The 18,268-nt window shown below is 39.2% G+C and overlaps 1 protein-coding gene across 2 annotated transcripts; it reads left to right on the top strand.

Annotated features, from left to right (window-relative positions):
• On the top strand, positions 1-17,862 carry LOC124385266 (zinc finger protein ZFAT-like). Of its 2 annotated transcripts, none has more exons than XM_046848494.1 (16): positions 1-176; positions 4,468-4,623; positions 4,763-5,020; positions 5,138-5,317; positions 5,400-5,547; positions 6,702-8,029; positions 8,133-8,365; positions 8,450-8,534; positions 8,618-8,767; positions 9,035-9,208; positions 10,866-10,954; positions 12,983-13,121; positions 13,257-13,363; positions 13,572-13,692; positions 13,782-13,927; positions 17,217-17,862. In XM_046848494.1, the coding sequence occupies exons 1-16, from the start codon at positions 158-160 to the stop codon at positions 17,442-17,444; spliced, it is 3,561 nt and encodes a 1,186-aa protein (XP_046704450.1). In that variant the 5' UTR covers positions 1-157; the 3' UTR covers positions 17,445-17,862. The 2 variants fall into 2 exon arrangements, with proteins under 2 accessions (XP_046704450.1, XP_046704449.1); XM_046848493.1 differs by having other exon boundaries at positions 4,739-5,020.
• Positions 17,863-18,268: the final 406 nt, after the last annotated feature.

Here is an 18,268-nt window from a genome sequence, read left to right as displayed (position 1 = left end):
GGAGACTCAATCCGCCATATATGATGTCGCAGATTCGCCATAAACGTCCGCAAAAGTATTTTTAATACAATTAATTCTACTTAAAATGTTGTTTAGGACCATAAATGCAAATAAGAAGGATTTGGGTTTTTTTGGACTACCGGTTTAATTCAGAAGCATGGATCCAGCGCGAGCAGGTAGGCAAAAACAAGCGCCTCGGTGCACAGTGATGAAAAGAAACAGCCAATGCCGATGATTTGATGAGCAGCGAGCAGGTAAAACTAACCAGCAACTTCCCATCCTACAGTTGAGCACGGAGCGAGGCTCGCTGACTGATGGCAGCTCTTCACTTTCCTCTGGTTCTGCAGCGCTCAATTCAGGGTTTTCACTTGCTTTAATGATCGCTGTTCAGTTCACACCGAGGCTAAATATTCGTCTAGAAACTACTAGTCTGAACTTAGCATTATGCAATGACTTCAGCTCCCAACCTCCCCAAACATCTCACAGCATCCTCAGACATTTAACAGACATCTCCCAGCATCTCCAAACATCTCCCAAACACCTCCAAATACCTCCCAGCATCCCCACACATTAAACAGACATTTTCCAGCATCTCCAAACAGCTCCAAAACACTTCCAAACATCTCCCAAACACCTCCAAACATCTCCCAGCATCTCCGAAACAGCTCCAAAACACTTCCAAACATCTCCCAAACACCCCCAAACATCTCCCAGCATCTCCAAACATAACCCAACATCTCCCAAACACCTTCCAGCATCTTCCAACACCCTCAGATATCTCCCAACATATCCCAAACACCTCAAAACATCTCCAGGCATCTCAAAACATCTCCAGGCATCTCAAAACATCTCCTAACATCCCCAGACATATAACTGACACCTTCCAGCATCCCAGACATTTAACAGACATCTCCCAAACACCTACCAACGTCTTCACACATCTCCATCACCACATATCTCGCACTGTAGAAACAACGTAGCCAACCACACCAATCCCAAAGAAGTCTCCTACTGTACATGTCCACTCTGTATCCTCTACTCAGAGAATGTACTGACAAAAAGTTAATGTAAAAAAAAAAAAAGAAAACCCACTGAATTATTTACACCAGAAAAACTTGTAGGGATGTAAGGATGTAGATTATTATTATACAAATTTGCAGTTAAAACAGCTCTACATAAAAAAAGTGTTCAATTTCAACATCCATTATACCCTCACTTATAATAACTATCTATCTGGAAAGAAAAACTTAAAAGTGAATATATTTCTTTTTACATTTTACAGTTTAGGAAACACTTATCAGGACCAATTCAATCCCAAACTGTTATAACATATATGCATCCAAACCAGAAACTCCAGTGGGGAGTGAAGGTCTACATTATAATATTTTGAGAGCATTTTAGTCTAGCAGGTGTTACATACTGTAAAAGCATCAGACCGTACTGTACACACAAATGTACATCTGCACTCCACCTGTAAAGATTTCACCACAATGACAGTTCTGCTGTCTTGACCACAAGTCAGAGATGCTGTGAGCACTGGTGTGTGTGAGATGAGCATGTAACACTGCTCTTTGAGAGAACTGCCATCATACTTCCTGCATTCGGGTGCACGTAGAATCAAATTCATGGCCATCAGACAGACGAAATACTCCAAACAAGCTCACTGAACATGGCCTTCAGCAGAACATGCCAGAACATTTCTTTATTATACATTCATATCATGCCCATGTGCTAAGCAAGGAGATGAAATACAAAAACAAACATACCATATTCTAGATTTTTTGGAGAATTATAAATGCAATCTCCATTTGCTTCTGCAGGAGGAAGACACAATACAGTGGCATTGATGTTTATAGGACTCTCGAACTTTAAAGTCCCAGAGTGAAGACATGCAGGTCTTTCTAAAATGGATGAATATGATCTTGATGATGATCTAAATAAATCAGACTGGGTTCTGTAGTCAGTAGGGGTGAAACGGTACACAAAATTCACAGTTCGGTTCGTACCTCGGTTTTTAAGTCACAGTTTGGTTCAATTTCAGTACAGTTAAGGGGGAAGAAATGCAAAACACTAAATTGCTTGGTTTTTTTTTTGGTTTTTTTTATTAACACAGTTTATTATTTTCTGTAGGAGTAAAAGGGAAAGTTTATAGGACTGTGGTGAAACCTGCGATGTATGTTTTAGAGACAGTGGCATTGTGTAAAAGACAGGAGGCGGAGCTGGAGGTAGCAGAGCTGAAGATGTTGAGGTTTTTATTGGGAGTGACGAGTTTGACAATTTGATCAATATAATTAAACAGTGTATTGCATTAATTTTATTTATTCTATTTAATTTTTAGATATATTATTTTTTATTACATTTTATATAAAATGTAAACTGTTTTGTAAACAACTCCTCTCTCTCTACTCTGTCGTACGCTTTCTCTAAATCCACAAACACACAATGCAACTCCTTCTGACCTTCTCTATACTTCTCCATCAACATTCTCAAAGCAAATAAGGCATCTGTGGTGCTCTTCCTCAGCATGAACCCATACTGTTGCTCACAGATGGTCACCTCAGCCTGGCTTCCACTACTCTTTCCCATAACTTCATGGTGTGACTGATCAACTTAATTCCCCTGTAGTTACTGCAGGTCTGCACATCTCCCTTATTCTTAAAGATCGGTACCAGCACACTCCTTCTCCATTCCTCAGGCATCTTCTCACCTTCCAAAATCCTGTTAAACAATCTGGTTAAAAACTCCACTGCCATCTCACCTAAACATCTTCATGCTTCTACCGGTATGTCATCTGGTCCAACCGACTTTTCACTCTTCATCCTCCTAATCGCTGCTCTCACTTCCTCCTTACTAATCCTATCCACTTCCTGCTTCACATCTCCACACCATCCAACCTTCTCTCTCTCTCATTTTCCTCATTCATCAGCTGCTCAAAATACTCCCTCCATCTTCTCAACACACTCTCCTCACTAGTCAACACATTTCCATCTCTATCCTTTATTGCTCTAACTTGCAGCACATCCTTCTCAGCTCGGTCCCTCTGCCTGGCCAATCGGTACAAATCCTTTTTCCCTTCCTTAGTGTCCAACTTACATAAAGCTCCTTATATGCCTTTTCCTTCTCTTTCGCCACATCCCTCTTCACCTGCTGCTGCAGCTCCTTGTACTCCTGCCTACTTTTCTCATCACTCTGTCGATCCCAATTCTGTTTTGCCAACCTCTTTCTCCTTATACGGACCTGCACTGCCTTATTCCACCACCACGTCTCTTTGTCTTCCTTTCTATTTCCAGATGTTACACCAAGTACCTTTCTAGCTGCCTCCCTTATCACTTCTGCAGTAGTTGCCCAATTATCCAGCACCTCTTCACCACCACCGAGCCCCTGTCTGACCTCTTCCCTGAACTTTACACTAAAGTCTTCCTCCTTCAGTTTCCACCATCTTATTCTTCTTTCAGTCCTCACTCTCCTCTTCTTATTCTTCACCTCCAAAAACTATCCTACAGACACCATCCGATGCTGTCCAATCTCCTTTAGGTTGCATCTCCTCTATAGAACATAGTCCACCTGTGTGCACCTTCCTCCACTCATATACGTCACCCTATGATCTTCCTTCTTCTTAAAATAAGTGTTCACCACTGCCATTTCCATCCTTTTAGCAAAATCTACCACAATCTGCCCTTCCACATTCCTCTCCTTAAGGCCATACCTACTCATCACCTCCTCATCACCTCTTTTCCCCTCACCTACATGCCTATTTAAATCTGCCAATCTTTCATTCCTAGGTACACTTTCTACCACTTCCTTCTCCCCATCTCACAATCCACTTGTGGAGCATAAGCACTGATGACATTTCATCACCCCTTCAACTTCTAGTTTCACGTTCATCACCCTATCAGAAACTCTCTTCACCTCCACTACACTCTTACTGTACTCTTCCTTAAGAATCACCCCTACACCATTTCTCTTTCCATCCACACCGTGATAGAACAGTTTAAACCCACCTCCAATGTTCCTGGCCTTACTCCCATTTCCACTTGGTCTCCTGAACACACAACATATCTTCCTTTCTCCTCTCCATCATATCAGCTACCTCTCTCCCTTTACCAGTCATAGTACCAACATTTAAAGTACCAACTCTAACTTCCACTCTTCTACACTTCTTCTTTTCCTGCTGTCTCTGTAGACGTCTTCCTCCTCTTCTTCTCCTCAGGAAAGTTAATGCTGTTCTCTAATCATCTGCTTTGCAATACCATGTCGAAGGGAAGGACAAAATGGCAATTAATGGGAATACCCATTATATTTTTTTCCACTTCACTATCTCTGAATCTGCTATGTTAATAAATAGCAGGCAACGTTAGTTTTTAAGTGCATTATGATTCATAAAATCTTTGTACCATTTCACTATTCTATTAGTGTTTACATAAACATTGTGTGCTGTTTTCATTCTGATCTGATTTTTTTTTACAGATGGCACTCCAGTCTTCATGTGTAAAATATGCAACCTGTTCTCTCCCAATAAATCACTGCTCCTGTCTCACGTACTTGAGAAACACACTGAGGAAGGTGGAGATGCAGAGGACATTATTATCCCACTCAAACCTTTACAGTCTCCTCAGGTACCAGGTATGTGTTCCTAAACATCAATGTCTTCAAGAACCTCATAGTCAAGACAAGTTTCAGATTAGACCCAGACTAGGTTTCTAATGCTTTTTTTTTTTTACTTTTATGTAACGTCCAGTATTATTACACAACGTTCTTGTAGAGGGCATCAAAAGGAAAAGAGGTAGACCAAAAGGATCCACCAAGAAAACCCAAGCAGATGTACAGACACCTAACAAATCATCCAGTCAACCAAAGAAAGAGATATCTGATGTGGTGTCAGAATCCCTACAACATGTTGAAGATGGCATGGGTTTGGAGTGCAAGAAATGCCAACGCAAATTCAGCAACCGGCGGCAAATTTCCAAACACATCTGTTTTGCAGAATTGAAAGACGTTCCTGATGAGGATGACTTCCACAGTAAGAGTCTTGATAGTCCTTGTTCATCAGAAAGCTGAGTATGCTGTATTATTGTATTAGCATTCTGAACACGACCATCATTTGAGTATATATTATCGTCAACCGTCTTCTCTCCAGGTGACAACCCTGGTCCTACCGAGATAGCAGAGGAAGGGGATGAAGATGTAGAATGCTCCCCAAAGAAGGCAAGAACAGTGAAGGCTGACAAGCTCTGTAGTGTAAAGGACCCTGAATCAGCAGGCTGCATCAAGAACCCCATCGTCAGTGTGGTTCTTGCAGCACATGAAGCCATTCCTGGTGAGATATTATACAGCTAAAAAAACAACTCTAGATGTTAACTGTTTCCTGAAAGTGTTATAAAGATGTTGTTTTATCATAGGCGCAACAAAAATAGTTCCAATCGAAGCTGCTCCAGCTGAGGCGGATATGCAACCTGATGGAACTGCAGGAGAGTCCACGCAGAAGAAGGGTTACCAAGAATATGCCATTCAGCAAGCAGCTTATGAAGTGCCTCTGAAATCTAACAGGTACAAGTCTGCTTGGGGGCTCCTTGGTCAGGTGTTTGCTCTGTTATTGGGAGAGTTTGAATGTAAACCTTGATAATGCTTCAGCCATCACTGACTAAAAGCCTAGGGAGCAAAATCGGTAGACCTACCCAGTTGGGGCGTTTAAGAACTCATGTATGTTGAAGAGGATTGACAGTGCTTTCCTTTCTGTTTTTACGATGCAGAGAAACAATATGAACATTAGTTCAAAAATCGGCTGTTTCTCGGGAAGCATGTCAGCCTTTATCCTTTCTGGTTAGCCTTTACCCTTTCAACCTTTAGTAGCTGCTGTTTGATTGCAGAGAGCTGGCTGGAACTGGCAAATTACTTAATTGGGAGAAAATCCAAAGCTGTCTTTACTGACTTTACCAACACACCAACGTTATCAAGATCAGATCTACATTATTGTTACATGTGTGTGTCCTGACATGCTCCACTATAATATTCTGTTTGTATAGGTGATGTTTATTACTCAATTATAGTGGTGGACAGTAACAAAGTAAATGTAATTTTGTTACTGTACTTTAGCATCTTTTTCACGTCTATACGTTACTGAAGTATTTTTTTATTTGGGGAGACTTTAACTTCACTACACTTCAAAGTCAAATATCTTACTCTTTACATTTAGCAAAAATCAGTTGTTCCTTTTCATTTCTGAGTGGATAAAAACTTATCAGCAAGGCACCAATCAGGTCCGTGCACGCGCTCTGTTTTGAACTTGTTTGAACTGTTTTGATTGCCGATTGGTGTGTATCTACTTATCATGGAAATACAACTAAAAATGATGAAAGGACTTCTAACTCTAACTTGCCACAACACCCGTGGCCTTATTTGCGAGAAGATTTTGAAGGTTTTGGGCTCATGATAATGTCTTTTCACATAAACTGAGGCGATTAAGCAAAAATCTTGTGACAAAAGTGATAATAGGAACATTATAGTCATAATAAATTATGACTTTTTAATACTTAAGTACATTTGAAGGCAAATACTTTTGTACTTTTACTGGAGTCATATTTCACCTACTGTATCTCTACTTTAACTCAAGTACATGGTTTGTGTACTTCATCCACCACTTCTCAATAAAACTGTTACCCATCAAATAGTTAACCTCTTTTAAACTTGTTTTTTACACACAGAATAGGGCAGACCCAGCTGAAAATCTTCACCTGTGAATACTGCAACAAGGTTTTCAAGTTCAAACATTCCCTTCAGGCTCACTTGCGAATCCACACCAACGAGAAGCCGTTCAAATGCAGCCAGTGCGACTACGCCAGCGCTATCAAGGCCAATCTCAGCGTCCATATGCGGAAGCACACCGGGGAGAAGTTCAGCTGTGAGCACTGCTCATTTAACTGCCTTAGCAAGGGTCACCTGAAAGTGCACGTGGAAAGGGTACACCAGAAAATTAAGCAGCACTGCCGCTTCTGCAAGAAGAAGTACTCAGACGTGAAGAACTTGCTTAAACACATCCGAGAGAGCCACGATATGGAAGACGGGAAAGTCAAGGACTCCTATGACGAGTACAGGCTCCAAACCAGAGAAGGCAAACGACAGCTGCTCTATGACTGCCATGTCTGTGACCGTAAATTCAAGTATGAGTTGGAGCGTGATCGGCATCTGATGGTCCATGGGAGCAACCGACCGTATGGCTGTGAATTGTGCGATCATGGGTCCACAAAGTTTCAGGCCCTCCAGGCTCATGTAAGAAAGCATCCCTTTGTGTACGTGTGCTCAGTTTGCCTGCAGAAGTTTGTCAGTACTGTGCGCCTCAAGTTGCACCTCAGGGAGTCCCACTCAGGAATGGATGAATCCGCGACATTCGCTGATTCTATCAAAAGCAGTTTCTGCCTGCTGAAACCTGGGGATGACATTCAGAGGGACATGCTGAGACAAGATGAGTTGGAGATCAGCAAAGAGTTGTCCCTCCTCAATGCACAGGAATTGCTTGCCACTGAAACGGACAGTGTAGAGGAACAAGAGTCTCAAGATCCTGAGAGTTTCACAACAGATGAACTGGTGCATGTTTCCCAAGAGGATCTAGCTTCAACAGAGATCCACAACTGCCTAGTTATTGATTCTAGTGCAGCTGTGGAAGCTCAACTGCATGGGACGGTCTCTGAGGATCTGCTAGACAAAGAACAGCTGCAGGATAATTTGCCAAATGTGGACTGCAGTGTAATGGAATTTAATAATCCTAGTGAAGGGAATACAAATTTACCCTCACAAACTCCTACATCGGAGATGTCCGAAGTCACAGACGGGCCATTTGCTTTGAGCAAGACTGAGACCAGTGTTACTCAAAGAAACCCACCTTCTTGTAGTACAGAGGACATGGCAACCACTCAACTAGAGGAAAAATCTGCTTTTGCGCAGATTTTGGGACAAATGCAGAAAAGGCAACTAAACATGGATGTTTTTGAGAGAATACGGAAGGTCTACGGAGATCTGGAGTGTGAATACTGTGGTAATCTTTTATACAGCTGTTGTTTTAAAAAAAAAATTTTTTGTACAATTCTGCAACAATTTTTTTACTTTGCTTGTAAGACATTGACCCTTTTTTTCAATAGGTAAGCTTTTCTGGTACCAGGTGCACTACAACATGCATGTAAGAACACATACACGAGAACATCTGCATTACTGTTCCCAGTGCAGCTACTCTTCGATTACAAAAAACTGCCTGAAGCGTCACGTAATCCAGAGACACACTAATGTTCACCTCAAGTGCCCTTCAGAAGGATGCCAGTACTCTACGCCAGACAAGTACAAGCTGCAGGCCCATCTCAAAACACACTCTGAAATTGTAAGTTTTAGAGAGGGTTTGTCCGGGGAATAAAAAAACAACTGAAGCTGAATTTTTGCTTATTTTACTTTTAATTATCTTCAGGTGAAGAAGAGCTTCGTTTGTCCGATCTGTAAAAAAGGATTTCCAGAAGACAAACTTAGGCATCATATCAAATCTAACCATCCAGGTAAAAAAAATTAGCAGGCCGGGTAATCTTCATGTTGTCCCGATATTTTTGCTGGAATTGTAATATGAGTGCTTTCTGTTTAGATACTTCACTAACGACCACTTTAGAGGTGCTGGGAATCCGTGCCCACGTAAAGGGTGCAATAGGAAAACGAGCGTCTAAATGTCCGTACTGCGATTGCTATTTCACGAGAAATGGAACCGACATGCAGCAGCACATCTGGGCTCATGAAGGTGGGAGAAAATGATCTCTTATTGGAAAAAAAAAACCCACAGGAACTGTGGATGCCAACTCAGAACATTACATTATCTTTTCTCAAACACAAAAAAAACCCTGTATTATTTGTATTTATTTTAGCATGTGTGATTCACTGTTTGTTTTTTTTTAAATTGAATTTTAAGATCCATTCCATATTCTGTATATTCATTTCCATTATGTTTGAAATCTGTTTGTAATACACAAAGCTTATCGACGATCTGTTCTTGTTTACACATATACAGGAGTAAAACCCTTCAAATGCTCATTGTGTGATTACGCCTCACGCAGCAAAAGCAACCTGAAGGCTCATTTCAACAGGCACAACACTGAGAAAAGCCACCTGTGTGATCTGTGCGGCAAAAAGTTCAAGTCCAAGTGCACACTAAAGAGCCACAAGCTCATGCACTCAGCAGACGGTGAACCACTTTTTATCTTCTCCTTATCATGAATGGCTCCCCAATCAGTAATATGAAAGATTTCCCTTTATATATATATATATATATATATATATATATATATATATATATATATATATATATATATATATATAGAATCAGAATGTTAAGAATGTGGTTGGGGAAGTGTAACTTTAATACACTGCAAAAAATAATAGCTGGGCAAGTTAAGATTTATTGTAAAGTTATATAGGTACCTCATACTGAAAGATATTACATAATTATAAAAACAATTACGTCTGACATTCAATTAAAATTTTTCACATTTTATTTGTGACATACACATTTTTAGAGTATGACCTATAGTGCTTTTTACGATTGTCCAACTTGTAAACATGAAAAGAAATACAATATAAAGATAAAAAATAAGAGTATCGTAGATGTATCGTTAAAATAAAATAAATAAAAATTATATATTTATATACACACATACAAGAATTAATACATATTAACAATGTAAATGCGCTAATTCTAATAGCCGGCAGTTTAATAACATCTAAATAAGGATGACTAAAAGTATCTAGAAAAAGGAATAATTATCTTGCATTCAAAAATAAAAAAAAAATTTGTTGAATTTGCTTTCATTCAAGATGGCTGTGTACCCAAAAGTACTTGGACACATGGCCTCCCCTGTGCACAAAGCCAGCTCTATGAACATATGGTTTAGATGGGATAGAGTGGAAGATCTTGAGTGGCCTGCTATAAAGCTCTGATCTCAATCCTACTAAACCCCTTTGGGATGAATTGGATCAAATTATCATCAGGATAATGTGTTTAATTGGTGTCTTTCATTTGGGAGTACTATAATCACTCTTCAAGTCCACATGTTTGATCCGTGCGATTGAAAAAAAATTAGACAAATCTACAGTATGTAAAAGTATTTGTTTTAGTAATGATGTCTTCACTCTGTGTGCTACAGTGGATATAAAGTCTACACACCTCTGTTTAAATAGCAGATGTTAGTGTAGAAAGAAGATAAATCGTGGGAGATCTTTTTTTAAAACCAACCAACACATTCATTTTAAATAAAAACCAGAAGCAAAACACAAAAAGCTAATAGAAATAAAATGGGGTAGGTGCCAGCAGATAAAGCAAGATAAATGATTCCTAACCAAATTAAACTCACATCAACAATAAAAGTTTATTTTAAAAAAAGTTTTAATAATTGTGCATTATTAGTTTTTGATTATGTTGAGTGTTTCTTGTACATGTTGCTTTTTTGTTAGCTGTTTCAATAAATAGTAGACCATAAGTATTGGGACACCTGCCATTTCGAACCTTTTGTGGTTCTTCCTCTAACTTTTATTTAAAAGGAGAAGGCACACAATTGTTTAATGCCTCTTAAAAAAGCCTGCTCCAGTAAGATAGGGTTTACATGGGTTAGATTGGAAGATCTTGATCCTGCTCTGAGCTTAACCCTATTGAACACATTACAATCACCTACATCAGTACCTAACAATCTTGTGGTCAGGTGTTCATAATTTTTTTTTATCCATATAGTGTATTTTTTACATGCATTGGTTTGAGTAAGACCACTTCCCAGAGTAAACAGGAGATTGAAAGGCTACTATTTATGACTTTGTATTGAAACAACTGCTTATATGTCACTCTGGTGTAGGTAAGCAGTTCAAATGTACAGAGTGTGAATTCACTGCAGCACAGAAGCCACAGCTCCTCCGGCACATGGAACAACACGTCTCCTTTAAGGTAAATAAAATAACCTTTTGTCAGCATGCATTTTCCAAATATTTTCCACATCTTTAATATGATCAAGGCTAAAAAGATGCTTAAAATTGTAATGAATAATTCATTGATTTACCGTATATCGTTTTGAAAAGACTTTTCCCTGTCTCTTTGTTTCTGTCATTTGTTACAATTTCTGGCCCATAATTAGCTCAATCTACAGCAAACCAGAGCTAAGTATTTTAAGGTTGGATTTTAAGGTTGAATTTTGCTTAATGATATTTTCTGCGCCACCCCAGAGTAACTGCTGGCCCCTGCCTGGCCACCCCTATGAAAATCCCTGGCTCCCCTACTGGTCATATTGGCATAGTAGTCCTTTTAATTTCTAATTTTATTTTTTTTGTGCACTTTATAGCCAAGTCTGTGGATAATTAACCTACATGTATGACAGCCCACCCCAACAGACAAAAGGGCTATGATGCTTAGTTGTCCACATACTTTTGACCAGGTCATGTTGTGTATGTATGTATGTATGTATGTACTCTCACCATGCATTTTATTAGAAACACTATAATAATAATAGGTTGGATCATTCATTTGCTCTCTAAACACCCTAATTCTTTATGTCATGGATTCTATAAGGTGTTGGAAACATTCCATTGATGTTATGGTTCATGATGACATGATTGCATATTGCAATTCTTCAATTCTTAATTTTGCTGTTCTCCAACTTCCCAAAGGCTGAATCTATTGGATTCAGATCTAATAAGAAACTAATTTGAGATAACTTCTACTTTGTATTATGGTGCTTTATCATGTAGGATGGAGCAGGGAGAAGAGGTGGAGAAGGTGGAGGAGTTCAGGTACCTCGGGTCAACAGTGCAAAGTAATGGAGAGTGTGTTAGAGAAGTGAAGAAAAGAGTGCAGGCAGGGTGGAGTGGGTGGAGAAGAGTGATAGCAGAAGTGATTTGTGATAGAAGAGTATCTGCAAGAGTGAAAGGGAAAGTTTATTGGTCTGTGGTGAGACCTGCGATGTTGTATGGTTTAGAGACAATAGCATTGAGTAAAAGACAGGAGGTGGAGCTGGAGGTAGCAGAGCTGAAGATGTTAAGGTTTTCTTTGGGAGTGATCGGGATGTACAGGATTAGAAATGACTTTATTAGAGGGACAGTGCATGTAGGACGTTTTGGAGACAAGGTGAGGGAGGTGAGATTGAGATGGTTTGGACATGTGCAGAGGAGGAACATGGGGTATATCAGTAAGAAAATGCTGAGGATGGAGCCACCAGGAAGGAGGAAAAGAGGAAGACCAAGGAGGAGGTTTATGGATGTGGTGAGGGAAGACATGCAGGTAGTTGTGTTGAAAGTGGCAGATGTAGAGGACAGGGGGGTATGGAGACGGATGACCCACTATAGCGACCCCTAATGGGAGAAACCAGAAGATGAAGAAGAAGATGATCATGTAGGGTGGAGCCATTAGATGGTGGGTAAATTGCGTCCATAAGGGGATTTACATAGTCACTTTCAAAACATCAGATTAATTATAAATGAATTATAAATGATTAAAAGTGTACCAAAAATCGTTCCCTACACCTTAACTCGATATCTTCACATATTCATGCTGTTGATGCAAAATTCTGTTCTTTGTTTGTCAGGCCAGAATAGGTTTTTTTCACTTCAGCTGTCCAGTGTTGTGCCCACTGCAGTCTCAGCTTTCTGTTCTTGGCTAACAGAAGTAGAACTTGATATGGTCCTCATTGTTCAACAATTTCAGATGTTTTTCTGCTCACCACAGTTGTACAGCATGGTCACAATAGCCTTTCTTTCATTAACAGTGGAAAAAGACTGAAAACGACTGAGATCGCATTTTTTTTTTTAAGATTCTGACACTTAAAGTGCATAAAGCCCAGTACTGCAGGCCCATATCTGTGTAATGTTATGCATTCGCACTGCTGCCACATGATTCGCTAATAAGACTGCATGAGTAGTAAAGTGCTGAAGTTGTGTATAAAAATATAACTGCGTGTTAACATTTGTAACGTTGCCTTTTCAGCCATTCCGTTGCGCACACTGCCACTACTCATGCAACATCTCAGGTTCCCTGAAAAGACACTATAACAAGAAGCATCCGGGAGAGCAATACAGCAACACAGGGCCTGGGACGCCCACTTCAGAGAGTGTAATAGAGCAAGGTCTGTTTCTGTGCCCTTTTCTTTGTAGCAAATATAGTGTCACTGGAATACGCTAAAGTGTGAAAAGTCCAGATAAGTCTCGTATGACTGTGGTACAGTCGTGCTGTCATATGTCTTTGGCTCATATGTCTGCAGGCGGAGTAAAGTGTCCCGTCTGTAACTATGTTTACGGAACAAAATGGGAAATGAACAGACACTTGAAGTGCAAGCATGGACTCAAAGTTGTTGAGAATCAGTGGGAGGTGAGAAAGTACCATTTTGACTTTGTCTTTTTTTCCTTTCCTGTTGCTGCTTTAAATACGAAGTTACATAGAAGTGTAGAGTGTGGTTTAACACTGCATTATGGGAATGATTTTGTCAGTTGTGCTTAATTTTTTTTCAGACATTTTTTTCAGTATTTTAAGAATGTCTGCATAACAATAATTTAACTGCGCTCTTGTGCTTGTTCAGGTAGTAGAATCAGCGGAGGAACCAAACACGCAGTATCTTCAAATCACTGAGACCGAGGATGGGCAGGGAACTGAGGCTGCTGTTTCGGTGCTTCAGAACCTTCGTTTTAACACCCAGAATGGTTTGTATGAGACGGACTCCAAAAAAAGTTGTAGCTCCAAAATATTCAGCTAAATGTGCAGCTGCCTTCTTTCTGTCTTTCTTTCGTAGGTGTTGTCTCCGCTGCAGCTGCAGACAGACTGGATCCAGCATCAGTTAATATCCTTCAGCAGATCATCGAGCTAGGGACAGAGAACCCTGACACTGTGGCCTCCGTGGTTGCCATGGCGCCTGGCACTGTCACTGTGGTGGAGCAGGCAAGTTCACTCACTTAAATGTGATGGCGTGGCTGCAGAGTTTTTCAGTAATCAATAGAGAGGCTGGAAATATCCCAGCAAGATTTAGCTCAATTCAAGTTTTCAATTCATCATCTGGGTGGTACCAAATGTCCATATATTACAGAAGAACAATTTTAAGGTGTTCAGAAGCAAACTGCAGTCCTGAGTCAGTGTAGCAGACTGTTGACATTAACTACAGTCCAAATCCATCCTTAAAGCTCCCGTTACTCCGTAATTTCATGGATCTCCAGGTCATTAATGTGAAACATCCCCAGCTGCACAGAGTGACCTCCAATCGAAGAGAACCCCATCCAGAGGCAGGCGGGAAAAACTAATCGACAGCGGGTTTCGCCTCATGTAGGCTCTGTCTGATAGCAGCACTGATATTTTTTAGCCGTGTATTTTAGGATTTTTTTCAAGGATTTTTTGACATTTTGTATTTGACCTACAGCATCAATTAGTTCTGTTGAAGGAACACTTCACTATGAAAAGCTATGAAGACAGTAGGATGTTTACGATCTAACTCGGCAAACTTGTAAACTTTATTAGGTCTATAGTAATCAAAAATGACAGTAAATTACTGAGAAACTCAAGAACTTTAAGAATGTATTAGGACTGTTTTATTATATTTATATATTTTTTTTGTTATATTACACTCCATCAATATTGGATCAATATATGATGCGTTCTATAAGATCTATAATGCATCATGAATCTATCTATCTATCTATCTATCTATCTATCTATCTATCTATCTATCTATCTATCTATCTATCTATCTCTATATAATATATATATATATATATATATACATACAGTACAGACCAAAAGTTTATATATATTATATATACAGTACAGACCAAAAGTTTGGACACACCTGCTCATTCAAAGGGTTTTCTTTATTTTCATGACTATGAAAATTGTAGATTCACACTGAAGGCATCAAAACTATGAATTAACACGTGGAATTATATAATTCCACGTGTTAATTCATAGTTTTGATGCCTTCAGTGTGAATCTACAATTTTCATAGTCATGAAAATAAAGAAAACTCTTTGACAAATAACAAAAAAGTGAACTAAAAATATGTCATATTGTAGGTTCTTCAAAGTAGGCATCAAGAGAATGCCAAGAGTGTGCAAAGCAGTAATCTAAGCAAAAGGTGGCTACTTAAGGTGGCACTTCACCTGTGTTCTGAGCTGCACGGCTTCGGGAGAAAAAACGTTTTTTTTTTAAACGCACGACGATGCCGAAAGATAAAATCCCGAGAGAAATAGTTGTGAAAGGAAGGAGGAAGACAGTAAACAATGACTTTCTTGGTAGGCTACTGTTTAGATACAAGCCGTTGTAACGCGTTGAGTCTGGGTGAAGGGAGAGCTCGCTAACTCCAGTTGCAACAGAAATCATATAAGCACAGAAAGTTTTCCAAAACTCATGCTTTTTTATTTTTCTTGGCAACAGCGTTACGGGTTAGTCAAAGAAACTTAGAAATGAGCATCAGAAAATAATAAGGACATAATCCTCGTCCTGCACACATGCAGTAATACCGGTAACTGCTGGCCCCTGCCTGGCCACCCCTATGAAAATCCCTGGCATATTGGCATAGTAGTCCTTTAATTTCTTAACAATTATTTTTTTTGTGTGTGTGTATGTGTGTATTATATAGCCAAGTCTGTGGATAATTAACCTACATGTATGACAGCCCACCCCAAAAGACAAAAGGGCTATGATGCTTAGTTGTCCACATATCTTTGACCAGGTCATGTTGTGTATGTATTTATGTATGTATGTACTCTCACCATGCACTTTATTAGAAACACTATACTAATATTAGGTTGGATCATTCATTTGCTCTCTAAACAGCCCTAATTGTTTATAGCATGGATTCCATAATGTGCTGGAAACATTCCTTCGAGGACATAATCCTCGTCTTGCACACATGCAGTAATACCAGAAAAATGCGGTGGAGGCTATTCCCAAAATACAGCTATGCTCCTAAAGGAAGCGCAACATATTTCACCCGTTACACCGTGTAACAGACACTTTCTTTTGTTAAAGCCTGTGTAAAGTTCATTAGTTTCAGTGTAGACATTATAGACAGGTGCGGCTTATTTATGTTAAAAATAAAAATATTTGTAAAATTCAGTGGGTTATATATGGGTTATATATATATATATATATGATTATCAAATGTCTGCTTCACTGGCTCAGGACCACAGGTTACATGTAATTGTGTATCACTGAACACCTCAACAATGATGGAATGATTGAACATTCAGTGCCACCCAGATATATTGGAGGATAGGTTTCCCTTTTAAATCTGATTTCTCTCAAGCTTTCTTCCTCATGCCATCTGCCATGGTGTTTTTTCTTGCCACAGTCGCCAGATCACTCGTAAAAAACAAATTTACAATTTTAAGCAACAAACTTGTACAATCTTTTATAACCGCTTCATCTCTGTAAAGCTGTTTTGTTTTGATGTCTATTGTTAAAATCACTATACAAATACAAGATTCATTAAACTGAATTGAATAATGCAGCTGGTATGAGGATTGAATTAACTGTTTGTTTGCCATTAGTGTTCCTTTGGAGGCAATAATGCCATTGTATCTCTGTAGCTAGCACTTTATTTCATATCAATCCTCTTCACTAATGCTTGTGTGACTAGAAAGAAATGTTGAGTTATACGTAAAGTGGGACATTACATCACAAATTGCTTGATGTTTCAAAAAATAACTGTAAACATTTGACATCTCATTATACTCACATTTTGTCCTCTATGAAGAGCCGGAAGGTCCGGAAGGTTCTGGTGTGAACTAAAGGTGGCTTTTTTAAAGGTGGCGCCATCACTGGTGATCTAGGGTTCGGGTGAAGTCAAGGTCAATTCACAGTCAGTCTAAAGTAAATGTCTCTTGCTTTATAAGTGTCCCTACTGTCAGGAGATCAAATCCTAGCCACAGCCATTGATTGCCGTGAGTCAGAGGAGGAATATTGGCCATGCTGTCTGGATGGCACATTACATTATGATTATTAGTTATTTGTGGGCATCTGTGAACTCTTGTATGTAGAAAAAGGCTTTTCTCTTGGAGTCTTCTGCTCTGTGATGCTGCTCTGTGATGTCACCCTCCCTCGCTGTCTTATTACAGGGGTGTGCTGACCGGTGGGTGGGAGTAAAGCTGATGGCTATTTTTAATTAGTAAAAATAAGGTGGGACTGTACCATGGCACCCTTTGTCACATTAATCAGCTCAATTTCTTTCTCTTACTAGGTGACTGAGGAGGAGCAGCCGCAGACAGACCATGCCATGATGATCCATGATGCACTGCAGCAGGCCACTGTGGGTCTGGGAGAAGAGCATCACTTAGTGGTCTCTTCCGATGATGTGGAAGGCATCAAGACAGTCACGGTGTACACACAGGGCGAGGACGCCTCGCAGTTCATTGTCTATGTTCAGGAAGCTGTCGAAACTGAGGAAAGCACTACAGAGGTGACCTAAAAACCCTTTGAACATTACTGAAGGCAAATGGAAATGCCTTGCAGGAAATATGTCGAATGGAAACAGATGGGATAGATTACATACACAATAGAGGTAGTTGCATGCAGCACACAAAAACAACATAAGATTTATATTTTCCATTTTTTTTAATGATCATCAGACAATATGGACTTTACTGAGAATCAGCAGAACCCGGATTGAATGTGTGTGTGATTTAATGTTCTACCAGAGCACCGTCGAATTTACCGTTCTGATTCTGATATGTACCTTTTTGAATGGAGTTGCAGTAAATTTTATGACACGAGAAAATCTTTTGGACGAAGGTTTTTGTGCTATTTTTCTTACTCCCAATATAATATAAAAAGAATGGCCTTTTCTCATGCAAAAATCTCTTCGAAATAAAGACAAAGCACCAGAATCAGAATACTTTATTGATCCCACAGGGAATTTGTTGGCTTTGAGGGAAAGGACGCAGGGATTTACAGCAGTTTATAGCAGCTATAATGTAACTGATTCCGGGACGTTCTCTATATGTAATTATAAATGGTCCTTAAAAAACAGTATTGCTTAATAGGGGAAAGAAATATATTTTTATTATTGGGAAGTTGTAGTATAAAAGGAACATAATAAATAAATATATATATATATATATATATATATATATATATATATATATATATATATATATATATATATATATATATATATATATATTTTTTTTTTTTTTTATTATTATTATTATTTTCTTCTCCAACTGCTTTGCTTCCTAATTATTTAACATTTTTGCAAATCTAAATTTACCTTTTCATATTTGAGTCTTTATA

The sequence above is a fragment of the Silurus meridionalis genome, chromosome 4 (assembly GCF_014805685.1).
Source record: "Silurus meridionalis isolate SWU-2019-XX chromosome 4, ASM1480568v1, whole genome shotgun sequence".
NCBI classification, from domain to species: Eukaryota; Metazoa; Chordata; class Actinopteri; order Siluriformes; family Siluridae; genus Silurus; species Silurus meridionalis.
This window is presented reverse-complemented; position numbering and strand designations above follow the sequence as displayed.

Excerpts from the sequence above, each read along its gene's own strand:
- LOC124385266 (XM_046848493.1), top strand. Across the intron at positions 8,535-8,617 it reads TATCAAATCTAACCATCCAG|ATACTTCACTAACGACCACT; the intron begins GTAAAAAAAATT and ends CTTTCTGTTTAG. Across the intron at positions 13,364-13,571 it reads TTGTTGAGAATCAGTGGGAG|GTAGTAGAATCAGCGGAGGA; the intron begins GTGAGAAAGTAC and ends GTGCTTGTTCAG.